At 48.1% G+C, this 10,114-nt stretch overlaps 1 protein-coding gene across 5 annotated transcripts in view; it reads left to right on the top strand.

Annotated features, from left to right (window-relative positions):
* Positions 1–711: 711 nt before the first annotated feature.
* The window catches only part of TARP (TCR gamma alternate reading frame protein), a 32,266-nt gene continuing 22,863 nt past the window's right edge, over positions 712–10,114 (top strand). The window contains exons 1-2 of one of the 5 annotated variants that reach the window (XM_068935922.1): positions 712–736; positions 1,136–1,440. In XM_068935922.1, coding sequence (XP_068792023.1) covers positions 727–736; positions 1,136–1,440 — 315 coding nt within the window. In that variant the 5' untranslated portion in view covers positions 712–726. The other 4 variants (XM_068935924.1, XM_068935927.1, XM_068935928.1 and 1 more) reach the window with 4 other exon arrangements.

Raw genomic sequence — 10,114 nt, 5'->3', positions numbered from 1 at the left:
AGTTTTGAGCAAAGCAAAAAGCCAGTTCCAGAAGTGAGTATTGTGTCAGGATGCCAGCATCCACAAGAAGACCGTTAGAAGACAATTATCAGGTTACCGTCGTTATTATTGTTTGACTTTCTTGTGGACAGACAGACTAGTACCTCACAGGTGAGCGATGTCATTTTATGCCATCACACTGAAACAGCTCTAGAAAACCCTGGACGACATTATGATTTTATATCATGTAGTAAAGAAGCCCCTGGCAGTCTTGAGTTTGGGAAAAGGAAGAGGCAAGATTCTTTTGTGTGAAAGGTGATTGATTAGTTGGTGTGCTTAGCAGAAACTCTTTTCTATTATTTAAGTGATTTCTACGTCAAAAAGGAAGCTTGAGAGCATTGGTATTGGTGAAGTGTCATTCTGAAGCTGATTTTTCAGACTTCTGCATAAGGAAGCAGCTGGAAATGAGATATAAGATCACCATGGGAAGGGCTCATTAGCAAGTGTTCAGATCTGAAAGCTGAACTTTATTTACAGTGACACTCCATCTTAAAACAGATCTTAAAGCAGATCTTAAAAATGGCTCACCAGCAGATTTAAGGACATGGGAGAGAGCAAGGAAATGAGTGTACTACTAGTGATGTCCTGCAGATGTCATGTGAGTTTGTTCTGTTTAGCATTGCCACCTGGGCTAGGAGCCAAGGCTGTACTCCAGCCGGATGGGCACATCACGAGGCAGTTTTCTTAATGCTACGCTGTAGGTGAAACAGGGCTTGGTTTTGGGAGCTGCTTTGGGTGGTGGTGGCCACCTTGCAGGAGCTGTTGTCCAGGGCTGGAGGAGGGCTGTTGTGCCGCATAATAGGTGGGGCCATCTAGCAAAACTGTGGTTGGTGCCAAGTGGCGGAGTCACTCATTTGCTCTCATTAAGCGCCTGCTCCTGCTGCTGAGGACAGATCCTTCTCCCGGCCAGTTCTCTGAGGCAGGCTTGACATCGTCCGATGCACATGTGGCTGCTGCAGGTTTTTCTTGCTGCTTCAGCCCTTTGCTCTTGTGAGTTGTGCTTGTGAGCTGTGGGTCTTGTGAGAGTCGCACTCTGTAAGTCCAGGGATTTGGTCACTGCTGTCATGACAGTGCTGTTCTCTGCTTTTCTTTGCAGATGGAGCTGCACAAAGCCTCAGGCAGCCAAAACCTTCCACAAGCAACAAAGTGCAAACAACTGCGAGAATTAGCTGCAGTTTTTCTGGCTCAGACTTCCAGAATACTCCCATTCACTGGTACCAACAGAAACCCGGTGAACCTCCAACGCGCATTCTGTATGTGGCAACAGGAGAAGCTGTTTTTGATAAACCGGATGATGGAGATGTGTTTTGGGCAGAGAAGAGCAAGCTGAATCCCATCTGCACTCTGACAATAAAGCGAATAACGAAGCAGCAGGAGGCAACCTATTATTGTGCTTACTGGGTCTACACAACCATAGAAAACTGTTAAGCAGCCTGTACAGAAACCTCCTTGAGGCTCTCAGCCACAGGCTGGCAAGGGTTTGAAAGCTCATCTGATGCCACAATCCTGCATCTCAGCTTGGGCTCATGGGTAGGAATTCCTTATGGTGTATGGCAACCAGCTGTGGCAAATAACACCCGCGAGCTGCTTGGCTGTGTGAGGTCACTAACCTCTGCTGCATGGCAGCAGAGAAAAACGATCCTTGGGAGTGCTTTCTGCAAGGCTTTGGAGAAACCTGCCAGCAGATGGTGGCAGGAGCAAGGAGAGCTGAAGGCAGAATGATGGTGGCAAAAGACAACTGGGGAGGGAAAGGAGAGAGAGGGAGCCACGGTTCTGGGCTCGGCTGTTTCTCTTTTGGCAAGGGTTTGCATCTCATGGCTTTTTCCAGGTGGCCAGTGGCTGCAGGAGAGATGCCAGGAAGAAGCAAAGCTCAGCCTAGGCCGGCTGAACAGCGCCCCAGCTCTGGCCTCTGGCAGCCAGCACCAGTGGGTGCCTAGAGGATACTGTAACAACAAGCATACAGCAGTAATTTCCCAAATGCACTCCCTGATTTGAGTGATGGAGAACCATAGCTTTGCCTGCTTTTGAGGGCTTAAAAATCTGGATATGAAGAAGTGACTTTGAAGCTAACATACATTGATGATATTCTGAGAAGAAAGGTGACCCTTTAGTCATCATCTAAACCAGCCTCCTGGCTAAAAAAAGAAAAGGAGAAATTTTTGCCTCAGGAGTGGGCTCTGTTCTTGTAAGGGATTTTTATTTTTATTTTTGCCTCCCATTTAAATATTATTCAAAGGAAACTGTTTATGTTAAGTAAAAGGCCCATGAATACTTACTTAATGCATCTGCAGCTGGCACGGCTTCATTGGATGGTGCTGAAACAGGTCATCTCCACCCCTCAGACAGCTTTCCCACCGCTTGACTCTGATGCTGAGGTTGCTTCGATGAAGCTTGAAGAAGGGCAGTGAGAATGTGGCTGCTGAGGGCGTTTATTCTAGGGGCTGTTTTTTCTTGTAAGCACTCTGCTCACCCTCCTTTCTCCATGCTCTTTAGTGGCAAAAAGGGAAGATCTGTAATTTTAGTTTCACATTTCTAGTTTTTGCCTTTGTTCTGTGTAGGTGTTTCTGCACAAGCCTTGCAGCAAACTCCAATATCCATCACCAAGCCAGAAAGCAAAACGGTGCTAATCAACTGCCATGTGTTAGCTCCTGACTTTGCCAGTGCTTTTATTCACTGGTACCGAAAGAGGCTGAATGCAGCTCCTGAACGCATTGCCTACATGTCGTCCAGGCTCTTCCTTGAAAATAGCTCTGATGATGGAAAGTTCAGTATCGAGAAGGACCTCTCCAAATCTGTCTGCACCCTGACAGTGAGCAAAGTAACACCGCAAGACGCCGCTACCTACTACTGTGCTAGCTGGGATGCACAGCAGTAGAAAGCCATAGGCAACCTGCACAAAGATATGCCCTGTTTCTCAGCCCAAAATACCCTGAAGTATCTGAAAGTATGTGGGAACATCCCCACTTGTTCACCTACCAGCCTCCAGTCAGACACAGCTGCTTCACTTCAACAGCAAAAAGGGAGTTTTCATAGGTATGACTGGATTGCCTTTGGGCATGGTTCCAGGATGGCAAGGTGGGCTAGCTAAAGGAAGGAAAAAAATCTTTCCATTCAAGCTACCCTTCAAGTAACATCATCAGAAAAGGCCCCCTCCCCCCAATTGCATTCTTCATGTGGCAGTATGAAAGGATGGAAGTGAAAAAGAGAGTGAAGTGCTGCTCAGGGCTGCAGGTGCAATCCACCCCTTTAATGCTCCTCTGCTGGTTGAGAATCTCCTTTTTTTTTCAACTTGTTTTCAATTTGGAGCTGATCAAGTCTCCAGTTATGGTACAATGCAAGACTTCTAACCGATTTCAGTGAGGTTTCTTCTTTAACAAGGCAGCAAACCTGCAAAACAAACAGCAGTTATACAACAGATATTTATACTTCCATTTTGCAAACAGAAAAACATCAATTTACTTCACATCATTTTCATTTGCAGCCAAACGACCAGTTGTTAATACCACAAAAGCACAGCGTTCTGGTCCAAAAGACCCCAGCGTAGCTGGCCTCTGATGCCCCTTCTCCAGCACCCATTTAGCATTGGGATGTTGATTGCACACCACAGAGGTGTGAAAGATCTCCTTTCCGTCATAACAGTAGATAAGTACATGAACAAAAAGAACAACTGGCCGACATCAGCAAAATAAGACTGCAACAACAACAGAGTAGGAATTGGTTTAGTTTTCTTTGCAAGGAAAACAGCAGTGCCTGGAGTGCCCTCTTAGGGCTGGCTATTAGCTGTGTAGAATAAATTCTGTATTTTGCTCTCCCCGACTATCTTTCTTTTCCGCTAAACCTTTCTGGGCAGCATTTGTAGATGCCAGCCCGGCTGTATGGTCTCAAGTTGCCTCTGACCAGAAGCTGTAGCAAGAACAGCAATACTGCTGCTGAGCTCCCAGATAGGTGCAGTGTATTTTTCCGGCTTCCGGCATTCAACTTGAGCGGTGGGCAGTAATTTGAGAACCTTCAAATTCATTGCTCTCCACATTGTTATTTTTTCTTCCTTTTATTGGCAGTGGATCTGAGGAAAAGTATCTGACACTGGACAGCATTTAGCAGCCTTCCACTGGTCTAAACATAGTGATCAAACTAGCTTCACACTCTACAATTACTTTGTAAAGGAGTTAAACTGATGCTGCATGCATGTGTGCATGCGTGCATGCATGCGTGTGTGTATGTGTGTGTAGGGGGAGAGCGAGAGTGAGAAAAGGAGAGTTTGTGCAGCTTGTGTGAAACCTCTGGACAGATTATTAAATTTATCAGGGTTGAATCATGCTACTTTATCTTGAAATTGCCCACCTGCTGCCAGGACACCCTCTCTGGATGACACCCAAATGAGTCACTTCCTTTCCTGGGCTACAGGTCTCCGTCCCAGCAAGGAGAGCGCTGGTGTTTCTGCTGAGGCAGCAGCGAGCAGGAGCTCTCAGGATGCTGCTGCTCCCGGTCCTGGCTCTGGCTTCAGCCTGGTCTCGTATGTCCCTTTTTTCACAGTGGGCAGCAGGGAGCAGCGGCAGGAAGCACTTGGTATTAATGCGCAGGAATGAGGAACAGGGTAAGAGTGTTTGTTCTCATTTCTTTCGTTCTCTTATTTCTAGATGGAGAGGCGCAAGTGCTTCTGAAACAGCACCAAACATCTGTTACCAAAGAAAAGACCAAAACAGCACGGATTGAGTGTATGGCTGAGGGCATAACCAACTTCCAGGCTGCTTATATACACTGGTACCGGCATATTCCTTCCAAAGGTCCTGAATGGCTTCTGTATATCAAATCAGCAGAAGAAATTACTTATGATCAGGACTCCTATAAGAGCAAGTATTTTTCCATGAAGGTAGGAAAAAACGTCTGTACTCTCTCAGTAACTGACATAAATCTTAGTGACGAAGGCACCTACTACTGCGCGTACTGGGAGTCTCACAGAGTTAGCAGACCATTGATAGCCTGTTGAAAAAGTCCATGCTTATGGCATTTTCTCTTTCTTTTGTTGTAGACAAAGCAATTCCTCCATCTATCACAAGAAAAAGAGGCAGAACAAAAAAATTTTCTCTACTATTGCCAGTATGAGATTGAGATGTGTACAATATTATGGAGAAAGAAGATCCAGAGGGGATTCTCTCTTTTGGATCAGAAGATCAGCAATCAGATTCTGGTGAAAAAAAGTTTGCTGTTGAGAGATCTTCTCAAAAATGAGGCACAGAATGCTCTTATACACAACAAGTTTTCAGCAGCATGACAGGTAATTTAAAAACGCAGTATCCAGCGGCAGTGAAACATACAGCACCTCCTCTATTACGTGAACAGAAACAGTGTACCTGGTAGGGAGTGACCAAGAATGTGGTAATTGCAACAAGCCAGAAGAGTTTCAGGAGCAAACTGCAGGAAAAAATAAAAGCAACAGTATGTCTTTCGAGGTGGTCCTGAGCCCACAGCCAAACGTAATGTTAACGATGAGGATTAGAGTGAAGCAGGTTCTTGCTTTGTGACTTCCCTGCTAATAGCAGCTATACTTTACAAGAGCAGTCAAGGCAGATCTAACCTTGCTCCTACTTCAGCTGAGGGGATCTCTTTGATAGGCTCCAATGGAAGACCCTTGGAAGAGCCAAGCCATGATCCAAGGCAATTTGGGATCCTTTAGACTTAGCCAGGTACAGTAACAACAAGGCCAGCATTCACGTGTGGTTAGCTGTAATCTGACTCTGTCACTCACCACTTCACATCACTGGTGTTATGCTCCCGCCCCCCCACAGCACACTGACAAGTCCTCCTGTGTGACAAAGTCCCAGTGTGACCCACTGTAAATGGCAGCAACGCCATGTAGCACAAGCTTGTCCCAGATTTTCCCAGTTCAGTGTTGGGGGGGAGGGGAAGGGGCACGAGGGAAGTTTCTAATGTGGTTTCCCCCTTTCTTTCCTTGTGACAAAATGTTAATTCGGATGAGGCTCGTACATGTCTGAGCACAAAGCAGTGACTGAAGGCAGAAGTTCTCTCTCTCAAGAGAGAGAGTCTCTCGATTTGCCTGGCCTTAATAAAATAGTCACCACAGGACAAAACAGAAAGGCCTTAAGCTCCTCTGTACGCAGCCTCCCAAATTCTGCTGTATTTGCTGAGTCCTGTCCATCCCTGCCTCAGCTCACGACTGACAAGGCATCTGGCTTTCTTTCAGCTCGCAGCCCCACATGCCAGCTGGCCACCAGACCTGTCCGTGGATGCAGCAGAAGTGAGTCTCTGCCCCTCCCCAGCTGCCTCTCCCTCTTTCCACTGAAGGACCTGCTGATAGTTTTCCACCAATTTCAAATCCAGCCAGCTCAGTCAGCAGGCTACTCTTGCCAGTCCTCACCCTGACTGAGATTTTGTGTTGAAAGTCCTCTTCCTTGCTTGGGTTCTCCCTACTAAAAAGAACTATGCATGTTCCTGATCCACCTGACTTGGGCTTAGTGGTAGTCTTTTCCGTGGGGTTGCGTATGCACGAGTAAACCTGAACCAAGAGCATATATCTCTAGCAAGACCAAAAGGCAACACTGTTTGTGCCTACTGCAAGGTTGCCAGAATTCACAGAATCACAGAATGGTTTAGATTGGAAGGGACCTCTGGAGATCATCCAGTCCAACCTCCCTGCTCAAGCAGGGTCCTCCAGAGCATATTTCCCAGGATCGCATCCAGATGGGTTTTGAATATCTCCAGGGAAGGAGACTCCACTACCTCTCTGGGCAACCTGCTCCAGCACTCTGTCACCCTCACAGTGAAGAAGTTTTTCCTCAGGTTCAGATGGAACTTCCTGTGTTTCAGTTTGTGCCCATTGCCTCTTGTCCTGTCGCTGGGCACCACGGAGAAGAGAAGAAGAGACTGGCCTCATCCTCTCGACACCCTCCCTTCAGATACTTATACACGTTGATGAGATCACCTCTCAGTCTTCTCTTCTCCTGGCTAAACAGGCCCAGCTCTCTCAGCTTTTCTTCAGAGGAGAGATGCTCCAGTCCCCTCATCCTCTTTGTAGCCCTCCGCTGGGCTCTCTCCAGTAGTGCCAGGTCTCTCTTGTACTGGGGAGTCCAGAACTGGACACAGTACTCCAGGTGAGGCCTCCCCAGGGCTGAGTAGAGGGGCAGGATCACCTGCCTTGACCTGCTGGCAACACTCTGCCTCATGCACCCCCGGATCCCACTGGCCTTCTTGGCCACAAGGGCACACTGCTGGCTCATACTTAACTTGTCCACCAGCACTCCCAGGTCCCTCTCAGCAGAGCTGCTTGCCAGCAGGTCAACCCTCAACCTGTACTGGTGCATGGGGTTGTTTCTCCCTAGGTGCAGGACCTTGCACTTGCCTTTGTTGAACTTCAGGCGGTTCCTCTCCACCCAGCTCTCCAGCCTGTCCAGGTCCCTCTGAATGGCAGCACAATCTTCTGGTGTGTCAGCCACTCCCCCCAGTTTAGTATCATCAGCAAATTTGCTGAGGGTGCACTCTGTGCCTTCCTCCAGGTCATTGATGCATACATCGAACAAGACTGGACGCAGGACTGACCCCTGGGGGACACCGCTAGCTACAGGCCTCCAGCTAGACTCCGCAGCACTGACCACAACCCTCGGAGCTCTGCCATCCAGCCAGTTCTCAATCCACCTCATTGTCCACTCATCTAACCCACACTTCCTGAGTCTACCCAGGAGGATGTGATGGGAGATAGTGCCAAAAGTCTAGTGTCAAATTGCTGGGACCTTTGACAGTGCCATTACACCCTGGGATCAGATGGCTATTACCCCCCACCGAGCTTGCAGGGAAACTCACCAGCAGTGAGTAGGAAAATTCCAGACTACAGGCTTTCAGCTGCATCAGACCACAAGCACTTTGCTATTCCTTTCTCCCTACACAGGTTTTGCTGCAGAAATGCCTACTGGCAACACAAAGCCCTCTTCCTCATTGACCTGACATGTGCCTTAGCCGTCTTGAGAAGCTGGGAGTGATGCAGAAGAGCAAGTGCTGCGCAGTGCAGGAGAAGGAGCATGCTACACTGTATCCCCTGCCAAAGGGACCATTTGCCATGAAGTCTTTGCAGGGCCTCTGGCCAAGATCTTCCCATCTCAGCAATATTCCCTCTGCAATGGAGTGGAAGCCCAAGAAGAAGCCGAGGGCAGTAAGGAGCTGGCTGGGAGACATTCCTGCTTCAGCCTGGCTTTGTCACAGCAACCTGGGCTCTGTTGTTCATGGGGCTCCAGCTGCGTTTTCCCAACTAAAAGGCTGTATAACCCTGTCACCAAGGAAGGCAGGCAGCTAAATACTAGGTGTGCCCAGCCACCTTGCTTCCTGCAAGACATTCCCGCCAGAGGAACCAGCCCCCAGGACCTGGCATGCTGTCCCAGAGGAACAAGATTTGACAGACTATCCCATAAGTAGTCCATTACCACCAACCACGCCTTTCGTGCCACAGAAGCAGATAGTATTTGCTAGGGGAGGCTGGTGAGACATACTTTCAGGACAGTGTTGGGTTATCTGAAGAGAGGAGGACGTCTTTGGGAAGGGTGGGATTGGACATTTGGAGTTGTGTGCATGCGTGTGTGTGTGTGTGTGTGTGTGTGTGTGTGTGTGTGCACTTTAGCAGGCTTTGCATGTAAGTTGGAGAGGAACATAGCAGCTAGAAAGCAGAACACAATGGATTTCAGGTTGAGTATTTGAGCTCCTTGAGAGCTTCAGGTTGAGTGGCATAAACCACTCCTGCTGTGGTTTAGCTTGTCAGTAGATGCAACCCCCATGGCAACAAGTCAGAGAACTGCCATTGGATGTGCCAGATGAGTCATCTCCTCCTCCCACTGGCTCTACTCTCTTTCTACCTGAAGGGCTTTGCAGTGTTTCTGCTTCGAGTTCAGTTCCAGGTTTAACCCCCCACCACCGGGCAGCATGTTGCTGCTGCCAGTCCTTCTGGTAACTTCACCTTGGTCCTGTAAGTCCTTTTTCCCTTCTCCTCTTCTTCACGTTTCCTCCGTACCGAGAAGAGACTCCTTGTTCCAAAATCCGACATTTTCATCCCGTCATCCAGTTTCACTGCTTTCTCTTGTAGGTGGAGATGCACAAACAGTTCCGGCTCAAACCCCGAAGCTGTTGAGGCAGGTTGAGCGCAGTTCGGCCAGTATGTCATGCAAAATAAACACCAATACCTACATTCACTGGTACCACCAGCCTCCTGGAAAGCCGCCGGAGAGGATTCTGTATGTGTCAGGACAAACACCTACATTTGATGACACAGCCAGTAGCTGGAAGTTTAAGGTTCAGAAAGATTCTACTAAGGCTGTCTATACTCTCCGAATAGATTATTTAACCCTGAGGGATTCTGGCATTTATTATTGCGCCTATTGGTTTTATGGAAGATCACAACATTAGAAGGGTAAAGATAAGCCGTACAAAAAGCCATACTGCACTCTGAACCGCAAGCTCTGAACTGTGCCAAAATGCAGTTACTTCCCTATTCCTCCCTTCTCAAACTGCTGCCTGCAGCGGGATGGGAAAACTTACCATTACCGCTTTCAAGTAGGTGACGTTAATAATCAGGACAGTACTTGGATGCTTACAGAGAGCCGCAGTGTCCAGAAACTGGAGAGTCCCTGTGACCTTAGGGCAAATATATGGGACTTTGCTGTTCAGATGAAGACTGGGTTGTACGGAAAGCATTCCCCTGACCGTGAATGCAACGTGTCTGTGTGTGTGAACAAATGTTAGTTGCCAAGGGACCCCTTTCCCGCCCTGATGAGAACCCCTGGAGCAAGCAGAGAAACATTTCTCTATGCCCTCAGTATTTCCCCCTGAGAAAAAAGGAAGATAGGGAAGTAAACCAAGGAGAGAAGGCCAGAGGATCTTGCACCTCCCCTCTCTTCCACATCCTCCCCCACAGTTTTCTCTTGTCCTCCTTCTCCTTTTGGTCCCTACAAACTCCTGCAAACATCCCAGGAAGCCTAATTTCATTGTCAGGATTCCTCTCCAAACGCGTCCAAATGCGTAATTCCCTGCCCATGAGCAATGTATCTGACAAGTGGAGAGTCCCTGGTGCTTGAGGCCT

Source organism: Struthio camelus, chromosome 2 (genome assembly GCF_040807025.1).
Source record: "Struthio camelus isolate bStrCam1 chromosome 2, bStrCam1.hap1, whole genome shotgun sequence".
Lineage (NCBI taxonomy): Eukaryota > Metazoa > Chordata > Aves > Struthioniformes > Struthionidae > Struthio > Struthio camelus.
The sequence above is the reverse complement of the archived record's forward strand: the minus strand, read 5'-3'. Positions and strand labels throughout refer to the sequence as shown.